At 39.1% G+C, this 22,242-nt stretch overlaps 1 protein-coding gene and 1 non-coding gene across 3 annotated transcripts in view; both read left to right on the forward strand.

The window, feature by feature from the left end:
- The first annotated feature begins 835 nt into the window (after window positions 1-835).
- Window positions 836-22,242, forward strand: part of GTF2A1 (general transcription factor IIA subunit 1) — a 39,056-nt gene continuing 17,649 nt past the window's right edge. Inside the window, exons 1-5 of one of the 2 annotated variants that reach the window (XM_043919646.1) lie at window positions 836-1,313; window positions 5,308-5,409; window positions 13,932-14,136; window positions 16,065-16,129; window positions 21,507-21,582. In XM_043919646.1, coding sequence (XP_043775581.1) covers window positions 1,284-1,313; window positions 5,308-5,409; window positions 13,932-14,136; window positions 16,065-16,129; window positions 21,507-21,582 — 478 coding nt within the window. In that variant the 5' untranslated portion in view covers window positions 836-1,283. Of the gene's footprint in view, window positions 1,314-1,727; window positions 2,787-5,307; window positions 5,410-13,931; window positions 14,137-16,064; window positions 16,130-21,506; window positions 21,583-22,242 lie in introns of those variants that run through there. The other variant, XM_043919647.1, reaches the window with a different exon arrangement.
- LOC122706052 lies at window positions 15,071-15,214 on the forward strand. Its single transcript, XR_006344304.1, has one exon. It is a non-coding gene; the product is annotated as a small nucleolar RNA SNORA79 (small nucleolar RNA).

The raw sequence follows: 22,242 nt of genomic DNA on the forward strand, positions 1-22,242 counted from the left end.
CTGGCTTCAGGTGTCACTGATTCTGGAATGTGTTAAGGTGGGGGGTGGGGGGCGGCAAATCAGCTTTCATCCCTTTTAGGAACTCGGTACAATTCTGCAAGCTAAACACCCAGCCCAGGCGGCAGGTGCCCACGCCTCCGAACGTGGTATCTGAGCTGAGCTCCTCTTCAGAGATGACTCCGCATTTGAACCTCTGCCCACGATCCGAGCGCGCGCGGGCGGCGGGGTGGGGCACGTGACCGGCTCTCCTCGGCCCTGCCTAGCAGGCGACCGCCACTGCCCCTTCCACGTCTTCGAGCCCCTCCAGCGCCGGACTGCGTATAGACATCCCTCAGGAGGCGGTCCCCCAGCTAGCTCTGGACTCCAGGGTTACCAGCACTCATGCCTTTCCTCCGGCAACAGTTAGCGAGCCCCTATAAGGCGGGGAAGGAAATGGCAACCCATTCCAGTATTCTTGCCAGGAAAACCCCACGGACTGAGGCGCCTGGTGGGCTTAGACTCCACCGGGTCGCAAAAAGGCAGACATGACTGAACGACCTCACTTCACTTCACTATCCCGAAGCAGCTGCCCGAGACTTCCGCCTAGGTGCCGACCACGTGATCACGCGAGACTTGGCGAGGCGGCGGGCCGACTTCACAACTTTAAGTCGGCCCCGCCCCTCACAACGCCCTCCACAGGGCTCGATGACGCGGCCTGCGGCGGCCTCCGCCCCGACGCGCCTGCGCACGCGGCTCTCGCGGTGTTCTCGCGCTCGGCCCCGCCCACCGCTGCCCCCGCCCTTTCCGCCCCTCCCTCCCCCCTCCGCCCTGTCTCTCGGCGGCGGCGGCGGCGGCGGCGGCGGCTCGCGCAGCTCGTTGGCTCACTATATAAAGGGGAGAAGCGGGCGGACCGGACGGCTGGAGCTGCAGCCGGTGGCGGCGGCGGCGCGGGGAGCGGCGACCGGTGGTGGTTTCCCTCCTTGGCGCGGGGGTGGGGAGCGGGCAACGCCCCCCGGGACCCCTGAAGGGTCGTGGCCTTTTTTTTTTTTTTTTTTAAAAGGGCGATTCTCGAGTTTTTTTAGCTCCGGGAGGACTCCCCCTCCCTCCGTCCTCCCCTTCCTCCTCTCGCCGCTCCCCTCTCCTCCGTCAGGATCCGATTTTGTTTGAAAGATTTTCCCCTCAGTTTTGCGGTGGCTTGGGTCACCCTCGAGTGTTCTTTTTTTTTTTTCCTCTCTTTTTCGTTTTGTTTTCATCTTGTTTCCTCGGGGTGGCCCCCCCCACTCTTGTTTGTGTTGTGTGTGGAAATGGCGAACTCGGCAAATACAAACACCGTGGTAAGGACGTGGTTCGGTGGCCGGCGGGGGCTTCGTTCAGGCGGCGAGCAACGGCCGGACCGGGCGGGGGCGGGGACGGCGGCGACTCCCCGGCCTCGACTCTCCTCAGCCGCCCGCGCGCGGCCGCCGCTTCCCGCCTAGGGCGGCGCGGGCCGGGGCGGCGGGGCGCGGGGGGGTGGTGGGGGGCGGGCGCCGAGGCTCGCGGCGGGGGCGCCGGCGGCGGGGAGGGCGGGGGCGCCGGCCGGGCCTGGGGCCGCCGCGGGGCGGTTGGGCCGGGGCGAGCGCGCGGTCCCGGCCCCGGACACCCCCCCGGCCGCCAGGAGGGGAGGGCAGGCGGGGAGCCGCCGCTTCCCTACCCCCCCCACCCCGCCCGCCTGCCCCCGAACCGGCAGGAGAAGGGGCTCCCCGCGAGCCTTCTCAAAAAAAACCGGCGTCTGGGGGAGCCGGGCGAGTCCCCCCTCAAGACCCACCGCCATCCACTGTTAACGCGGTGGAAGGCGAATGGCTACTCTGGGGGTTACTCTGAGGTGTTCTGGCGGTTGTGCTTAGGGAGCCTTCACTGGGGCCATTTTATGTATTATTAAAAAAAAAAAAAAGAAAAAAAGGACGAAGGTTGAAAAGCACTTAATCTCGGTTCCTTCCGAATCGGTAAAATGGCGAAGGGGAAGCAAACCACCCCCCCTACCCCGGTCGTGTATACCTCCGACTAGCAAAAGCACCAAAACAAAACAAAGCCTCCAGTGGTCCAAAGTGCCCCGCTTTCGCCTTGAAATCTGCCTACTTGCCACCGTTGGTCCCTTTTTCTTTTTTTTTTTTTTCCTTACTTGAGATCACGTAGGTTTGCAAAAAGCAGTCACATAAATAACCTTGTCTGTCAGTCACCAACGCAATGTGATCACGAGGCCACCCCCACTCTCTTTTATTTTTATTTTGACAATAAAACACGTTTCTGCCCGGTCCCAAACGCAGACCAGCCCCGCGGCAGCCCGGCCCCGTACCGTTGACGACTCGGGTCGATCCATCATGGCTGCGGCCGCTTACCCTGCTTTTCAGTCCCTGAGCCTTGTGGTCCTCCTCCCTTTGGCTGCCCTGTTTATATAGAGCCATTGCCGCTCTCTAATATAGACTCTGCCAGGATGGGAAGGTGCTTTTCAGGCCTACGTCACCGCCTCTCCATTTAAACACCAGATCCGGCTTTAAATAGTGAGAGCGGCTGAGAGCGGGGCTGGGAGGTGCGTGCTCCCGAGGCGAGAGGCAGGCGCGTGCAGAGCTCACTTTTATTTCTAGGTCCTTTTCTGTCTACTGTAATTTCGTGCCCAGTCGGGGTTGCCTTCTCAGCCGCAAGTTTTTGTTTGGACGTAGCAGCTGGGGTTTGCCGGGCATTGTTAGGGGGAAATAGACGTGCCGTCTTTTATTTTTATTTGTAAAAACAATTTTAAGTTCAGATGTCTAATCGCTTCTGTATTTAAGAAGGTACATGCATTATTGTCAGTTATTTTTTTAAAAAGCTTTATTAACTGCTAGCTGTAGAGGGTTTGATTTTGGTAGTATTTTGTTCATCGAGTATTCAGGACATGTTAGAAACACAGCTTCAATATTTCATCATGTTTTCCTATAATAAATGTTTGAGACACACAGCTTTTCAAAGAAATAGAGAAAGTGCCTAAACCTTCGACGTAGGATCTTACGTCTACAGTACATTAATTGTTAGGGGAATTGTGAGTAATGTGAAGAGGCTTAGTGCAAACTGGGTATTAAAAAATTAAAGTTCTAAGTAGAGAGTGTTTTTGCTGCTTTGAATGTTCATATGGTATGCAGTGTAGAAATTAATCCAATTTATTTTCCAATATTGTACTAGGAACTAACACTTTTGAAAGAAATTCTTTGTTACTTAATGACACTAATTTACGAGTTTGGAATATCTGGTGTTTGGAAACCAGGACAAACCTCAAATAAAAGGCAAAAACTGGTTCAAGTAAAGTTTAGCATTTTAAATAATATTGCCTATGTACTCGCATACTCTGAAAGACAACAGTAATTTGGGTGCTTTTTAACTCTTGAACAATTTAAAATTCTATGTGTACTTAATGATGAATACACATTTCCCTTTAGCTATAGTGCATACGAATCCATTAAGTGGTCAGGTTGTGGGTTAATTAAAGCAGAAAAACAAAATCTTAAAGCAGGATTGTTTCATTAACTAGGGAGTGCCAGAAGAAACCACATTGTACCAATAAATGTGCAGATATCCAAGCAGAATATTTTTAGGGATGACTAACTTCAAAAACATTAAAACAATTATTTTGCTGAAAAATTATATCGTCGATATGAGATTTATATTACCAATTTAAAATTACACTGCATCTTTATAATGCCTTGAATCATTGGTTAAAAGAACTTTATAAATGTATTTTTGTAATTCAGTAGTTGAATCTTTATAGATAAAGTAATATCCATAGTCAGACTTTCCTTGTTTATAGAATCAGAGAGACATTTTAAGGAGATATTGTAGAGATGGCAGAAATGACTTGAGTAATTTTAGTTCACAGAGGCAGATTTGGCAAAATAAAAAGAAAGTGAGTAAGTGGAATAGCAAAGGTGAGAACTCAAATACATTGTTTTTCTGTTACATTGAAAGGGAACAAATAGATTTTAATGGTTGAGGTACATTATATAGAGGAACATACTTGTATTTTTGGCTGGACAAGGACACATTAAGAGGTTTCCCGTGTGATAACAGTATTGCTGATGGAGATGCTAATAAAACTTTTCTGTTTGAGGTTTGCTTATAAGAGCAAACCCTTGGTTTTATTGGGTAGCAGTAACTTTTACCTTAAGCAAGATATAAAGTGCGAATAATGACAAAGCATTAAAAAAAAAAGGCTGTTAATAGCTCTGTGTGATAATGGATAGAATTTATAACAAGGTAGTTATGGTTTTACACTCTGATAGCAAACTTCCTTTTGTCCAACATGTTTAAAAATAGGATACAGGTTGGGCAAATTGTTGTGTCTCTTATTTTTTGGTTTTTTAAAAATACTTTATATACTTTTGAAGTGCTTTCACATCTATTCTCATTTTATTTTTTGGCAACCTTCTAAAAGCACCCCCGCCTGCCAAGTAATGCCAACAATAATAGTTATAATAATAATAGGTTAAAAAGTAAGTATAAGTATCAAGGCTGCTCAGTATTCTGTTCCATGGCAGCATCTGGGCAGCTGTTTTGTTTTAGTCTCTCAGTCATGTCTGACTCTTTGCAACCCAGTGAATCCATCAGGCTCCTCTGTCCATGGGATTTCCCAGACAAGAATACTGGAGTGGGTTGCCATTTCCTTCTCTGGGCAGTAGTAGGAGAGAAATCCTGGAAAAGAGATCATTGTGCCTTGTTCCTCTGAGACTGAGACCTGTTATTGTGGTTATAGGAAAAGCTTTATGGTATAATTTAAAGGTACAGACTGGGTAACAAAAGCCAAAATCAGGTGATTTTAAATTTGAATACTCATTAACTTGCAAATTACTGCCAGGCAAATGATCACAGGACATAAGACTCTCTAAAGTCTTAAGAGAGAGATGAGGTTAGGAGATATAACCTGTTAAACTAAGTAAGGAATAATAAGAACCAGACATAGCAACCCATAATACTATATTGTTGGGTCCCATTGACTGTTTTGACTAAAACAACATAGAAATTATAACTGAAAATTGTATGGGCCTTCTATGTGTAATGATTTTCTGTTAAATATGAATTGTATTAAATAGTCATAAAACTTTTTGTTAAAATACACAGTCATCAAGTTATTCAGTTTAATTAAGGCAAATGATCTTTTTATGATGGCCATTCCTTTAAAGTTACATCTTCTAAAATAAGTTTCAGAGAGTTAGAAAAATGACTGTTGTGTTCATTTATTTTGAATTTGTGAAAACATGTTACCTATTTTAATGCGTGAAAAACAGTCTTTTTCAGTAGTCTTAAGTTTTTATTTTCCCTTTAAAGCCTAAATTATACAGATCTGTGATCGAAGATGTTATTAATGATGTGAGAGACATCTTTTTGGATGATGGAGTCGATGAACAAGTTCTGATGGAACTAAAAACTGTGAGTTTGCCTTTTTTTTTTTTCTTTTTTAACACTCTTCATTCAGAAACTATATTCCCATGATTTTTTCATATGATGACCATTTGACTTTGTTGCAGGAGGCGGTGTAGTTATGTGAATGGTGCTTATTTTGAATTCCAGTTCTACCATACATTCTTTTTCTGACCTTAGGCAAACTACTTATATTTCAGTTTCCATATATGTCAGATGGGAGTTCGTAGTACTTACCCTTTAGGTTTGTTTTGAGGATTAAATGTAATAACTATCTGAAGTGTTTAGCACAGTGCCTGGCAATAGTATTAGCTATTATTAGTGGGCAGTTTCATTTATGGTCTGATAACTACATATTTACATTCCTGTAAGGTGTTTTTTTTTTTTTCTCCTTTTTTTGTTGTCTCAATGCATGGATATTCTAAAATGTGTATGTTGTAGAGATTGAGCAAGTGCTTGATAAATTTCACATTCTGGAGTCAGATTTTCTGTGTGGGCCAAGTATTTGGTTTATCATATATTCTAGTTTGGGAGCTCCTTTTCTGTCTCTTAGATTTATGTGGATTTAAGCAGAAAAATATAGATATTTTTATTTTATGTTTTTGTTTTCCTAGTGCTGTAATAACTCGTGAAATCAAGGAGTATTTTTACCTTACTGCTCAGAACCGTGGTTCTCAAAATATGGTCCATGGACTTTCCCACAGGCTCTTCCAAGGGGTCAATGAGGTGGAGCAGTGCCCAAGTCTGAATAATCATAGTATGTCTCTCACATTTCCAGTAAAAGTTGTATTACATGGAAAAAGTGACCAGTTAAACTTGAAACTCAAATGAACAAGTGCTATTCCTTGAGATAACTGCTCCATATGCAGCAGAAGTGCATTATGCATGCTTCCTATTTTGATGCACTGTTAAAAATATGCTTACTTTTAAGGTTGAGATAAGATTATTGTTGATATTAAGATATTCAATTGTTTGATATTCTGTAGTGAAATGTGTTGACATCACATCTGCATACTACACTGAACTCGCATTTTCCAAATAACCAATGCATGATGTTGCAAAATCCCTTCAAAGTTAAAGATAAACGAATGGATTTTAATCTAAGAAAATGAAAAGTTAATTAATATGTGGTCTCACGTAGTACATTGCAGCTAACCTTTAAGAAACCATTACTTAAAATACTTCTTCCTTTACCAGCTACTTAGCTGTGGGAAGACAGATTTTCTTCATATACGTCAATGAAAACAAAGTGAATGCAGAAGCAGATGAGAGAATCCAACTATTTTCCTTTAAGCCATTTCTCACTAAATTTTATTTGAAAGACATGGTTATTTTCATTGAAAGTATTTATGTTAACATATAATGGATACCTGTTACTTTTAAATAAGTAAAAGTTTTTTTAAAATCTTATTTAAAATTTTGTAAAAGCTCATTGAAGCACTTGCTTGGTGGTCCAGTGGCTAAGACTCCATGCTTTTAATGCAGGCGGCTGGGGTTTGATCCCTGGTCAGGGAATTAGGTCCCACATGCGGCAACTCAGTGTTCGCGTGCAGCAACTGAAGAGTGCATATTCCGTAACAAGGATGGGATGTCTCGTGTGCAGCAACTGAGACCCAGTGCAGCCGAGTAAATAAATAAATAATTTTTTTTTTTCAGCTCATTGAGGTCCTCATTAATTTGTGAGAATGATAAAGGAGCCTGAGACCAAAAAGTTTTAAAACTGCTGGCTTAGAGGCTGGAAATTGAGCTCCTTTAGAGCTATGTATAAATAAGAAATCACAGTGGATGCTATGTAGCACTTGTTGTGGTCTTATTTATCCATTCAACAGAGGTGTGGAGGTTGCAATTTAGCAACTTATTAAATAAAGCAAATCTCACTTGTATTGTGGTGATGAAATATATCTTAGAATATTGCAGCATCTGTAGGCAGCTTCTGTAGGGTTTTCATTAAGAGTCAGCCCATGTGAAGAAGGGAAAATACAGGTTTGAATGAGACGAGGAAACATTTATTTGCCTTAGGAGAAATGTGATGGTTACCTCAAGTGAAGAGTAGGTATCTAAAAATATAAGTGAAGGAATGCCAGCTCTGAGATAGGAGTTGGAAGAATAGCAATGGAAATTGCTCAAACACATAAAGTATCTCAGGGATATGAATAAGAAGAGTATAAGCTTATTTTGATTCCTTAGTGTTTTTTGGAATGAATATTTTACAAATTATGTTATAACCCTTATGATGATTGTCGTAGTTCTGTGACCTTATGTAGAAGGTACAGCATTTTTAGGTGTAGAAAATTAGTCCCAAAGGCGTTAATTTACCCTTGGTCAAACTAGTGGTCAATCCAAGTTGTTATCTGCTCTAGCTTTTCACAGTCTAAGATTGATATTTTGCTACTGATCCCAGTTAGAATCTAGGTGTTTTCTTCAAACAGATTGAACTGTCTTTGAGACCAAATAGTTGCACCTCCTTTTTTAGTACATAAGATTTTATGTATATATGCACACATACTTGTAGATATATGTATGTATATTATAAAAGTAATATATATGTATGCTCTATAGGTTATGCACTGATTTTTTTGTTTTAATGCTTAGCTTTATAGGACAAAAATTGCCTTATTTAATTTTGAATCCCCAGCGTCTGCCACAGTGCTTGTTGTATGTGATAGGCATTCAGTAAATATTTAATTAAACAACTTAATAACAAATGTTGCTCCAGAATCTAACTGAAAAAAGTATTTTAATGTTTTTGTTGCTTTTTAAATGGGGCATGCTCTTCTATTCTGGGTTATAGCTGAACTTAAATATAAAACTGTTAGACTGAAATGAGTTTGCATTATTTTAATTCTCTGCACTAAATTTCTTCAGGATCTCATTAGAGTTTACAGAATGTGCCCTAGTTTCAACAGTTTTGACAGCCAGCATTATCTAGTAGAACTTTCTGTGATGATGAAAATGTTCTATAATCTTTGCTCTCCAGTATAGTAATCACTGGCCACATGTGGCTATTAAAGCACTTGAAATATGGTTAGTGGAACTGAAGAACTGAAGTTTATTTAATTACAATTAATTTCACTTTAAATCATCACATATGGCTACTGTATTGGACCTTGTGGGTTTAAATAGTCTTGCTAATGAAAACTAAGAATGTTTCATATTCTGTGGTTTATAAAGGACTTTGTCATTAGCTCTGTCCTGTTTCTCACCCTTTTATGGTATTTGACAAACTTTTATCAAAAACTTCCATGCAGCTGTGAAGGATACAGTGGTGTATTAGATTGTGAATTAAGATAAGTAATGACAGTGCCTGTAATTTGAAGTTTAGCTAGATAATACAGGAAGGGACCTCCTGTGTTAAAAAATTCAACCTGATTCTTGAGGTTATTAACAGTATGGGTCTCCTTTAATGTATAAATTATAGGAGATAGAAAAGACACATAAAATGTAGTGTTGATTTTCTTTTTTTCTTTTCTAGTTGAAGTGGAGTTGACCTACAACACTATTAATTCTGGGTCTACAACATAGTGACTCAGGATTTCTATACATTTCAAAATGACCACCATTTGATTTTCATTGAATCTATATTTGAATGTAAATTGTGTTTTAGATTGATGAATGACTACAGGTGGGAATGACAGACTAGAAATCATTTTCAAAGAACGTTAAAAAATTATCCTGATTTCTAAACTTGTCAGACCCACCTCTGTCCAAGTACTGTGGGAGAGAGAAAACATGGACCCTCTTAACAGAACAAAGTGTGAAGAATTCCTCAGTTGGAAACAAATCTGAAGTAGTTAATCTTCCCCTGCATCTGTCTTCTCATCCTTGACACTGCTGACATTTTGGGCCTGTTAATTAGTGCTGTAGAAGGCCATTCATTGTTGGATACTGGCGGCATAACTGGTCTCTGCCCACTAGGGGCCAGCAGCACCCCTTAGCTCTTATGGCGCATGGTGTTTCCAGACACTGCCAGATGCCCCGACTGAGGACCACTGCTCTAAATGTTCTCTTGCTGCATATCCGTGATCTACCGTTATGTCTTTCTCTCTGTTCCCCAACGTCATTTCTGCAGAGCCCTAAAATACATTTGTTTTATGTTTTGTCCAGAACCTAGATGTTTTTGTGAGAGTAGGAGAATCCCTCAGAATTTCTAGCCCAGCATATTGCCAGGAAGCAGTAGCTCTGATCACATTTTATAGATCAAAAAATAAGACTCGGAACAAATAGCTGATTGATTGTTCAACTAGTGGTAGAGACTTGAACCTAAGCTTTTGTGTCCACATAAGGAAGGCACCAAAGATGTGACTAGACCTGCTCTGATAGCAGCAGCACAGTTTAAAGATTAGAAATTTGGACCAGAGCTGGACTAGGGTGAAGCAAGCGAGATCCTAGAGTCCAAAACTTAAACTTCATATTTAAAAGACATTTACTGTCAGGGTCCACTGTTCCTGACTCCGTGTCTGGGAACACTGGAGGTCAGATTGCCTGGATTGTACTGTGGTTTTGCTTACTATTAGCTGGTGTTCTTGGAAAAGATACTAACTTCCTGTTCCTCGGGTTCTTTCTCTGTGAAAAGGAGATGAAGATGTCTATTTTAAAGAATTTTTGTGAAAAATGAGTTGGTACACATAAAGTACTTAACAGGTGCACACTAAGTTCAGTGTTAGTCTAGTAAACGTGATCCTCAAATGCATATCCAAATCATTTTGGGAACAGAAAATGAATTTTCTCCATGTCTGATTTCAGAGACCTGGCGAAGATTGCTGAAGGAGGACTGCCAGAAATAATAGCTGTGTTGTTGGGGGAAAAAAGTACTATGAAAAAGAGGAGAAGAGAGTTCTTTATATTTTCTAAGCTAGCTGAATAAATAGCAAACAATTCAGTATTCTTGGTAGTCTTCAGGAGTATTAATATGATTATTGTTGCCAAAAGAGTATTACATTATTTATAAAATATTTTGATAGATAAAATTATTTAAAAATGAAATTGGAGAGAAACAGAAAATATTCAACTAATTTCAATTTTGTGATATTGTAAGCTTAATGCTAAATATTTGTATAGTATTGTTTTTCACGTACCTAGAAGAGTATCTGATACTTAGTAAATATGTATTCTCAGTGACCTGCTACTCCAACATCCTCTTCCTTTGCTCCCCCCAAAAGCAGCTGGAAGTGCATGCTTCCGTGTTTGCTTGTCATGACTAGTGGGCGTCTTTGGCATATAGTAAGCTAGAGGAATGTTGTATTTCCTGTATACGTCCTGTACACTTCCTGTAAATAAAGAGTTATATTCTGCCTAAAATGTCAGTCACATCTTTATCGAGAAACTACCTTAAAAAACAATAGTTTATTTTCCATTATCTTCTTTGAAATTAATATTAAATTTCTGTTTAGTTCTTAGTCATTTTGTTAGGTCGTGAATGAGACACAGTCTTTGCCCTGAGGGAGTTCATAATATAATAGAGAAGGAAGATTTAGTGCAAAGAGTGTATCAATAGAGATATCTCTAAGGTGTAGAAGTAGTGCTTTTTTTTCCCAACTATGACTTTGCCTTTGCATTCTTCAGTGAATTGTGTGCCAGTCATAAAGCAGTAGTTTACAAAGGTTTAAACATGAGATATGTATGCTGTATTCGGGGAACTGCAGGTAGTTTGAAAAATAGAGTACAAGTTATAGTAGTTAGAGAAGTTAACATAACTGCTTGAAGGAGCTGAAATGAGAAGGATTTTCTGGGGTGCTAGTTAAAAGACAGAGTTTTGGACTTTGCTTCAGAGAATCTCACTTGATAGTGGTACAGTCTAACATTTAAAAAGAAAAATTTGCATTTACCAAAAAAAAATACCCTACACTAAATTAACAATTAAAAATGCATAATGGGGTGTAGTTTGCAGTTTTTAAAGTATTGGTTTATACTTTAAAGCAGCAGCTCTTCATTTAGTGTACATAATAACCTGGACAGGTTATTTGAACAGATTCCTGGCTCTACCTTCAGAGTTGCTGATTTGATTGGGGGGGGGCGGAAGGGGGCGCTTAAAATTGGTATGTCTTAACAAGTTGCACAAGCTGGAATCAAGATTGTTGGGAGAAATGTCAATAACCTCAGATATGCAGATGACACCACCCTTATGGCAGAAAGTGAAGAGGAACTAAAAAAGCCTCTTGATGAAGGTGAAAGAGGAGAGTGAAAAGGTTGGCTTAAAGTTCAGCATTCAGAAAACTAAGATCATGGCATCTGGTCCTGTCACTTCATGGGAAATAGATGGGGAAACAGTGGAAACAGTGTCAGACTACTTTTTGGGCTCCAAAATCACTGCAGACGGTGATTGCAGCCATGAAATTAAGACTCTTTCTCCTTGGAAGGAAAGTTATGACCAACCTAGACAGCATATTAAAAAGCAGACACATTACTTTGCCAACAAAGGTCCGTCTAGTCAAGGCTATGATTTTTCCAGTGTTCATGTATGGATGTGAGAGTTGGGACTGTGAAAAAGCTGAGCACCAAAAAATTGATGCTTTTGAAATGTGGTGTTGGAGAAGACTCTTAAGAGTCCCTTGGACTGCAAAGAGATCCAACCAGTCCATCCTAAAGGAGATCAGTCCTGGGTGTTCATTGGAAGGACTGATGCTGAAGCTGAAACTCCAATACTTTGGCCACCTCATTCGAAGAATTGACTCATTAGAAAAGACCTTGATGCTGGGAGGGATTGGGGGCAGGAGGAGAAGGGGACGACAGAGGATGAGATGGCTGGATGGCATCACTGACTCAATGGACGTGAGTTTGAGTAAACTCCAGGAGTTGATGATGGACAGGGACGCCTGGCATGCTGTGATTCATAGGGTCGCAAAGAGTCAAACACGACTGAGCGACTGAACTGAACAAGTTCCCAGGTGATGCTGTGTTGGTCTAGGACCACTGATTTATAGAGGATAGATTGGAAGGACAAGTTTGCACTAAAATGTTGAGTCTCTAAGGCAAGGATTTTTGTCATATTTGTTCACTCAGTTCTCAATGCCACTAACAGTGTAGCATATGAAAGATACCCAATAATTATGTGTAGAATGTATGATTTGAAGCAGGGAGCTCAGTTGTCTTATCATTAACAGTTTGCAGTAATACTGATGGGAGGAAAGGACTTGAACTGGGATCATAATAGTAGGGATAGATTGGAATAATGCTTTGGACAGGAAATCAACAGTGATAATAGGGTGTCAGGATAGATTCTGACTCACAGATCATTGAATTGGAAGGCTAGATGAGAAGTGGTAAACAGCGCTTAGCACATAATGTGTATTCATTAATATTTGCGTTTATCATGGAAACTTCATTGAAGTGAGGGGTCAGGATTACAGTGGGGGGACCAGTGGAGGTGCTAAAACTGAAGCTTTAAATTTAGAAAATTATGGTAAAGACTTGTATCTTAAAAGCTTAATTAATAGTACTTTTTTCCAACCTGATTTTGGCCTACAAGAAGTAAGGTTTTGTGTTAGAGTAGAGAAAAGAAGTGTGGACAGTTTGGGTGATAGACTTGTTTGGGAGGCTTACTATGTAGCCTTACTGCATAATACATTTAGAGTGTATCTTACACTGTATAGTGTATTTTATTCAATGTCTAAGCCTGTTGTATTTTGAAGCCTCACATGAGTTAGACAATATCCAAAGAGCAGATCTCAGGGGAGAAAACAAAGTATCCATAGAGTCTTGTGTACAAAATGATGGGATTAAATTTGATGTGTATGTTTAAGGAATGGTTTGCAACTTTCTTGCACAATTTTTTGAAAGCGGTCTATAGATTGAACATTGAACCTTGTAGAGAGGAAATGTATTTGGGAGAAGGATGAAATACTTGTAAATATTTTCTTACTTTTTTTGCCCACTTTTTTTTTTCTCCTTCATCACAGAAACTGTCCTAGGGTTAGATGAGAAAATAGAAGTGGTTAAGCAAAAAAGGATTGTCAACCCTTGTCATAATGAAAGAGGGAAGGGAATTTCAAGAAATGTGGAGGGTTGAGAATACCTTTGAAAGTGCATTAAGAATTCTTTCCCCTTGTGTAGGATTGAACAGATAGAAAAGTAGATTTTTCTAACTTGAGAACTGCCTTTGTAATGTTTCTCATAGTTCAAGGAAAGATGGATTTGTGTTTTGCATGTTATTTAAAAGTTAGGAAAGAAAGATTTCCATAAAATAGATAATGATTTGATATTAAAAAGGATGATTTTTTATTGCTGAAAAATTGCTTATATGGAACTGGTAAATAAGGAATTACTATACAAAGTTTGTTGAAGATACAGAAAGAAAGAAAAAAATTCTTCATAGCAAAATGAGTAGCAAAAAGCAAAAATTAGGTTTGATGCTTTAAAAATTTGTTTTCATAGTTGTATACACTTGGGTCAGAATTAGAGATTTGCAGGGTTTGTGGTTTTATCAGTTTTGAAAATGGAAGAATTTTATAAACAGACTAATAAAGTATGTTTTATCCACATGTCCAGATATTCCCTGACTCTTACTTAGAAATATTTAATGTTCTTTGCCTTAGTTATGGGAGAATAAACTAATGCAGTCTAGGGCTGTAGATGGATTTCATTCAGAAGAGCAGCAGCTTTTATTGCAAGTTCAACAGCAACATCAGCCCCAGCAGCAGCAGCATCACCACCATCACCACCATCAGCAAGCTCAGCCTCAGCAGACAGTACCTCAGCAAGCGCAGGCCCAGCAGGTCCTTATTCCTGCATCCCAGCAAGGTGAGACTGGGTAACCCTACTACAGCTTGGAAGTGAAAGCTGTCATTTCCAGAGAAGAGAAATACTCTGCATGTCTCCTTTCTGTTGGCTGAGGGGTTGTATCAGTGTGTGTCTATATATATGATGTGGGTCCTATTTGTGTAATAATGAAGAGTAATTCACTAACAGAAGCCTAAAATGATATTTAGATTAAGTATATTAATACTTTGAGAGGGCTACAGAATGGTGAATTTCCTAAAACAAGTCAGATCTATAAGTTTATTAAGAGTTTCATTATTTTATATAGTAGAATCATTATCTTTATGAAACTGATTGTTCCTTCAAAGATATTTCACTTTAGTTTTTATTAATAAACACTGGAGGATTTTTGTTAATATACTTCAGCAGTCTGAAATTCAAATTCCCATTTATGAGAATTTACTAGATTAGATTTCCTTTAAAGAGCAGATATATGACATCTTATATGATTTTGCATGGTTTACAGATGAGAAAAAACACATATTTATAGACTGTGTCCGAAGTGTTTTTGTACTGTGCAAGTCATTTTAAAGATTTTGTTTCATTGAAGCCTCTTAAAGGCTTTGTGAAATAGCTCTTAAAAATCACAAGTGAGGAAAACCTGGGCTCTGAAAAGTCTTAGAAGCTTTATCCTCTACATGGAGTATTTTCTGTCATGACAAAACAGTTCAGCTGTAAAACTTACTGTGCATTCAAGTTACGTAAATCAGAGAGGAAAATGAAGGTAAAATGGAAACTCCATTTTAAGGTAACTGTTTTGCTCACTTGCCTCACCTGAGAGTTTATATGAGACTGGAAACTGATATTGATGCATATTAGAAATGTTTGTTTATTTTACTGTTTGTATCAAATAAGACTTAATATTTGATTTTATTCTGTACCTTATACTAAGTAGCATTGTCTTTTTAATTTTGTTTGATGGCTGTTCCTCCTATTGCCTTCAGGTCTGGCACTAGGACTTTAGGTCATCATAAATTAAAATTTGATTTTCTTCACTCAGAGAATATTAGGATAATGGAATTGTCTGTTTATTCTCTGAAATTTGCGGAATCAAACACCTAGTTCCTTTTATATCACATAAGTAGTATTGCCATTATTTATGGGTTGTGTTTTTTTTTTAAGCTGAAGAAAATAAGATTCTGGAAACTTTCAGATTGGGAGAAAAAGATATTTAAAAGCTAAATTATAACTTTCTGAGTTCACTCTGAATGAATTAATAACACATTCAGCAGTAATATATTAATAATATGGTTAATGCTGAGTTGGCAAGACAGTATTAAATTTTCCAGTTTAAGAATGTACAGAAGGCTACCCTGGTGGCTCAGTGGTAAAGAATCCGCCTGCCAGCGCGGGAGCCTCAGGTTCAGTCCCTGATCCGGGAAGATGATGTGGCCGAGCACTGAAGCCCGTGTGCCACGACTGTTGAGTCCTTATCTAGAGCCTGGGAGCTGTAGCTCCCAAGGCCCGCACCCCTAGGGCCATGCTCCCCTAGAGCCATGCTCCCCAACAGGAAAAGCCGCCACAGTGAGAGCCTGGGCACCTGGAGAGCAACCTCTGCTCACCATAGCTGGAGAAAAGTCCGCATAGCAACGAAGACCCAGCATAGCCAGAAATAAACAAATGTATATTTCTGTGCATTATTTTTAAAAATTTTATGTCTAGGCGTTAGGTATCTCATTGCTTTATGTTTCCAAGGTCCCTTGTATCCTTAGGTATTTGTTAACTCAAATCTTTTAAATTGTGGTTTGTAGTAGGAGGGTATACCACGGCTGTTATTTACCATAGAAGTTTGTAACATTCTAAGATGTCAAATGTTTGGACAGCATGAAAAAGAATTTCAGTATGGTATAGCCTTCTTATGAAATAGCCTCATTGTCCGTTGTCTCTCTGTGTGCTTATGTTTTTTATAGCTGCAGCACCTCAAGTTATTGTTCCTGATTCTAAGCTGATACAACATATGAATGCATCAAACATGGTAAGACTCAGAACACAGTTCTTTGCTTGGCTCTATTTATTCTAATCCAAGTTGTGATTATGCTTGAGTATGTTGTGTATTAACATCTTGAAGTTTTGTTCAAGACTTGAGCAAAATACCTGTTTTGCTGGGTTTCCTAAGTGTTAGATTTAACAGCAAATCTAAAGTTTAACTTGATACTTAGGCAATTAAGGTTCATAAAATTATATAACTTTCTGTTGAAGATACCAAAAGGATGATGCTTTGTGGGAGCTATTTTTGAAAATAGGTTTAGGGGACCTACCAAACATTATTCCAAGTATAGTTATGTTTCAGAAGATCTATTAACTGAAAGAGGTTAGGAATGTTAAGAATTAGAAATTTTATTAAATGAAAATAAACTGTTTGAATAAAGATACCTAGTATCGTTAAGATCAGACATTTACAAATTCTCCTCTGATTTAACCATAGCATAACCTAGTAAGTTTTATTACAGTATATAAATTGCTATTTTAAAATGCATTTTAGCCAATTGAGTTTATTATACATAGACTTGATATTTCTAAGGGATAGCCACTGAACTTCATAAGTCCTCAAATTTTCACATTTCACTTAGCACATACAGTGTATCCCATTGGATATAATTGTAAAACTGAAAGAAACACTAAAATAAAGTTGAATTACCATAGTTGTTCCAGCATTTTCTTGTAGATGGCTTGTCTTTTGTTTAAAATACACAGACTGTTAGTGGTATCTCAGCTTTGGCACTCCATTCTTAAATTCAACCAAATCTTTTTATTAGGTAAGAATCATTATTTTAAATAGGATTTCTTAGTTTAGTGCTATCTATGAGATTTTCTTTTCTGATCCAAGTTTTTTTTTAAATGAAGAAGCAATTTTAAAAAAAAAATCAGTTTCTATATTTTGTGAATGGTGAGCAGTGAACCTGAAAACTCATTTGTGTTTTATAAGACATACAGGAAGCAGTGCTTACATACCAGACAAATGACTTCTATCTACTGATACATACTAGCCTTAACACAGATATAACTTTACAGAATTTTCCAATTATGATAGGAATTGGAATTTTTAATTCACAAAAAATCAAGAATCTCTATTTGTACTTCTAGTTCAGGTTGCCAGAGTCAGTTGTTTTGGGTAAAAATCACAAAAGTCCACAGCTGTTGATTCTAACACATAGTTTTGTTATTTAAAAAAAAAATTTCCTTTCAAGTTTCAGGCACCAAAATTTCTTTTTAACTTTCACCCTTAAAAATAAATCTCAGATTTTCCTGGTGGTCCAGTGGTTGGGAATTTGCCTGCCAGTAGGGTTTGATCCCGAGTCCAGGATTTCCACATGGCGCGGGGCAGTTAGCCTTGTGCTCTAGAGCCTGCGAGCCACAGCTGCTGAAACCCACACGCCCTAGAGCCTGAGCTCTGCAGCAGGAGAAGCCACTGCAGTGAGAAGCCTGCTCACTGCACCTAGAGAAGAGCCCCCACTCAGCAACTAGAGAAAGCCTATGTGCAGCGATGAGGAGCCAGTACAGCCAAAAATAAAATTAAAAAAGTTCTGAACGAAAAAGTCTGACTGTAGGATCCATATTATAGTTGGTACTATTGAGGCTGTTTCCTAGGGAACAACTTGTATAACTGTAAAACAGAAAGTTTGGCAGAATCACTTATAGTAGGCCTGTCTAATTTTGAAGGATTTTTAGTGTGGTGGGAAAGAATTTTGAATTAAAATTGTCTTTAAAAGGACTGGCAAAATTAATGGCCCGTCTCTGACTAGTTGTGTCTCCTTGATTCTAAAGAGCATGTGTATTTAAACAGATCATAGGTCAGACTTCAATCAATAAAATGTGTTAGCATTTATATATATTTCAGTATTTTACTTGTTTTCAGTTAGTGTTTGCTCCATGTGTTTCTCGGCTTCCCTGGTGGCTCAGACGGTAAAACGTCTGCCTGGAATGTGGGAGACCTGAGTTCGATCGCTGGGTCAGGAAGATCCCCTGGAGAAGGAAATGGCAACCCACTCCAGTACTCTTGCCTGGAAAATCCCATGGACAGAGAAGCCTGGTAGGTTACAGTCCATGGAGTCGCAAAGAGTCGGACATGATTGACTTCACTTTCCTTTTCCTTTCCATGTGTTTCTCATGTTCTAAAATGTAATCATTATAGGCTCTTACAAAGAAAAGTTTTTTGGATTTTTTTATGTTTGCATTACTATTCCTGATTCAGACATCCATTAAGAAGTTTGATTTTTTTAAAAAAATTCTAATAGCTTTTTGTGCTTTTGAAATGAACATATTGAAGAGTTATGTAATTTCATAAGATATGAAATACTGATAATAAGTATGGTAGAAGGCTGTTTCAGGGAACTTACAAAACAGGACCTTATATCAAACTAGTTTTGCAGGTTCTCTTTATGAAATTATTGCTCAAATGCATTATTCATGTTAGGGCCTTTTCACAAGATACAGGAACGAACTTTCAGCAGACATAAAAAAGATGGTTTGTGTGTGATGTATGTGTGTATACTCAGTTGCTCAGTCATGTCTGACTCTTTGTGACCCTATGGGCTATAGCCTACCAGGCTCCTTTGTCCATGGAATGAATTCTCCAGGCATAAAAATACTGGAGTGGGTTGCCATTTCCTACTCCTGGGGATCTTCTCAACCCAGAAATTGAACCCACATATCTTGTGTCTCCTGCACTGGCAGGCAGATTCTTTAGCACTGTGCCACCTGGGAAACCCATGTGTATGATACATCACAGCAGATATTTATAGCAACTTGAATGTGCAGAGGTATGCAGGTGGTTACTGTGTCATGTGTGCTATAAGGAAAATGGTAGGTCAGTTTGCTAGTAAAGTGAGATCTAGTAATCTTATAAATTGTGAATTATAGGCACTTAACATTCCTAAGTAATATTTCTCAATACTGAGTGGTTTTTAGTATATTCCTTAAATTTAGATTACCTTTCATTTGCTTATATAGACAAGGTTTATTTAAATCTTCATTTATTTAATAAAATGAAATGTAGAAGCTGCATTTTATAAAGAGAACCTGGCAAGCTGTAGCTGAATTTGGAGGATATAATGGGAATTTTGGGCTTGAAATATAAAGATTACTTAGGGCTGTCAAATGGCAGCAAGCATATTTTCTTGGAAGGCTGTTCCTAGAGCCTAACTAGATAGTTGTATCATTAACCTACTTCAGTATAATTTTCCAAGATTTGTTGGCTTCTCGAAGATTAGCATCTCTAAAGCACATGTTTATTTCTTGAAGTGTGTTCAAATAAAAGTGTTAGTCGCTCAGTCCTGTCTGACTCTTTGCAACCCCGTGGACTGTAGCCCACCAGGCTTCTCTGTCCGTGGGATTCTCCAGGCAAGAGTACTAGAGTGGGTGGTGAATCCCTTTCCCAGGGGATCTTCCCGAACCCTAGTCTCCTGCAATGCAGGCAGATTGGTGGGCTGTGCAAATTTTAAAGGAATTCTCCTTTGATTCCCTAACCTGTGTTGTCCCTGTCCTGGCCCCCAGAGGGAGTGGAGGGAGGTGAGTACTCACATAAAAGTGTTTATAACAATTTATTCATTAGATTGTATATATGAGCTTGGTACCTTAAAGAAGGTTGAAGCGTGCTGCATGCTAAGTCACTTTGGTCATGTCCAACGCTTTGTGACCCCATGGACTGTATGTAGCCCACCAGGCTCCTTTATCCGTGGGATTCTCCAGGCAAGAATACTGGGGTGGATTTCCATGCCCACCACCAGGGGATCTTCCCAACTCAGGGATTGAACCCGTCTCCTGCAGCTCGTGCATTGCAGGCAGATTCTTTACCACTGAGCCACCAGAAGCCCCAAAAAAGGTTGAAGAGGGGGAGGGGAGCTACTGTTGTATAGTTTTTACAGTTATAGTGAGATACATGGAAATGGGCGTCCCAGGTTTCACTAGTGGTAAAGAACCTGCCTGCTAGTGCAGAAGAATTAAGAGACGAGGGTTTGATCTTTGGGTCTAGAACATCCCCTGGAAGAGGGCATGGCCACCCCTCTCAATATTCTCGCCTGGAGAATCCCCATGGACAGAGGAGCCTGGTGGGTTACAGCCTATAGAGTTGCAAAGAGTTGGACATGACTGTAGTGACAGGATGCCTGCATTTACATGGAAATACTTAGAGCTCAGGATTTTTCTTTCTTTTTTTTTTTTTACAAAAAGGAAAAACAGTAAAAATGTATAATTCTTTTGGAGGAAAGGGGAGAAATCTCTTGAAGCAGTAAATCAAGAATTTATCCTGGATTTAAAAACATTCAGAGTATGTAATTCCATGTATATTTTTATAACTTAAAGTCAGAAAGTAACTCCATTTTAAAATGCAGACATTAATTTTTGTGACTCAAGATTTTTAAGGTATTTTTATATTACTAAAACTGTTAGTAATACATGTTTCACCTTGATAATGCCAGTGTTGTCACCTTATGCCATAAGTATATCTTCATTTCAGAAATCTTAGTGTTCTTAATTTATACCATAGTTAACAACTCTCTATTAAGAAAATCTTTTATCAGAAGATTGCAATTCTTATTGCAATTTCTTATTCAATTGCAATCTTCTGATAAAAGATTTTCTTTAGAGACTTGTTAATTATGGTATAAATTAAGAATATTAGGATTTCTGAAATGAAGATATACTTTTGCCACTAGTATATTAATTGACAATAAGGAATTGGGGGTAAGGAAATAGAATAAGAAAGAAATAATGGAATGGATATTTTATTTATTGTACAGTATTGCTAGTGTGGGTTAGAGTTCCTTAGCGTACATTCTCCAGGAGCGGAGAACCTCCTAATTATATTATTCTGCATAATTGCTTGAAATAATTAGGTAAGATATTTAGGCTCATTGGTCTTTATTGTACCATTTTATTAATTGGGAGGTAGTCTTATTGCCAGAACTTTTCATTGTCAGTTCAGTTCAGTTCAGTCACTCAGTCGTGTCCGACTCTTTGCAACCCCGTGAATCGCAGCACGCCAGGCCTCCCTGTCCATCACCAACTCCCGGAGCTTACTCAAACTCATGTCCATCGAGTCGGTGATGCCATCCAGCCATCTCATCCTCTGTCATCCCCTTCTCCTCCTGCCCCCAAGCCCTCCCAGCATCAGGGTCTTTTCCAATGAGTCAACTCTTCGCATGAGGTGGCCAAAGTATTGGAGTTTCAGCTTCAGCATCAGTCCTTCCAGTGAACACCCAGGACTTATCTCCTTTAGGATGGACTGACTGGATCTCCTTGCAGTCTTTTCATTTTAGTATATTCTAAATGAAACTTCAAATACGATTAATATATGCCAGAGGTAAGCTGAGGTGCTGTTATGCACATACATATTTTGATTGTTTTCTTTTCAGAGTGCTGCTGCTACAGCTGCAACCTTGGCACTCCCTGCTGGTGTGACTCCTGTTCAACAGATATTAACAAATTCAGGTATATAGAAATAACTGTTACTTATGTAACTCAGAATATGGTACCATCTAGCCTTAGTTTTGTCTTCATTGAAAGACAGAAAATTGTAATACTTCTTTTACCATTTGGCTTACATTATTAAAATAAGATGACTTGAGGACTATAGCTTATTAAACCATAGTCACTGCTGCTGATGCAGTAGAGAAGATGAGAATTGCACTTGAACTTTTGATCCATGAATGAAACCCTATTTCTTGAATAAAGTTATGATTATCTAGAATGCTTATTTCACTTGGTCTTTTTTCTAAATGCATTTAACTTGCCAAATAATTAAAGTTTTACTCTAAATTTAATTTAAAACCTGCCAAATGAAGCTTAATTCATTTGAACTAATTTTGTGTCATTAAACTAGATCCTATAGTACCTTACTATAAAATAGCAAAATTTATTGCATTCTATTTTATATAGTATCTCTCTATAGGCTGGCAAAATTTACTTCTGGTAATAATGTTTGAAGAATTTATTTACTTGGATTTTAAGTATTTTCTTTGTAATCTTAATTACACAATTTCTTGTTGTTTTGTTAATTTCTTAATTTTTGAAGAACAGACTTAGGAGCTTATCTTGCTGCATATTTTAATGAAATATAATTGCTTGCTACTTAATTCAAGATTCTGAGTT

Source organism: Cervus elaphus, chromosome 12 (genome assembly GCF_910594005.1).
Source record: "Cervus elaphus chromosome 12, mCerEla1.1, whole genome shotgun sequence".
NCBI lineage: Eukaryota > Metazoa > Chordata > Mammalia > Artiodactyla > Cervidae > Cervus > Cervus elaphus.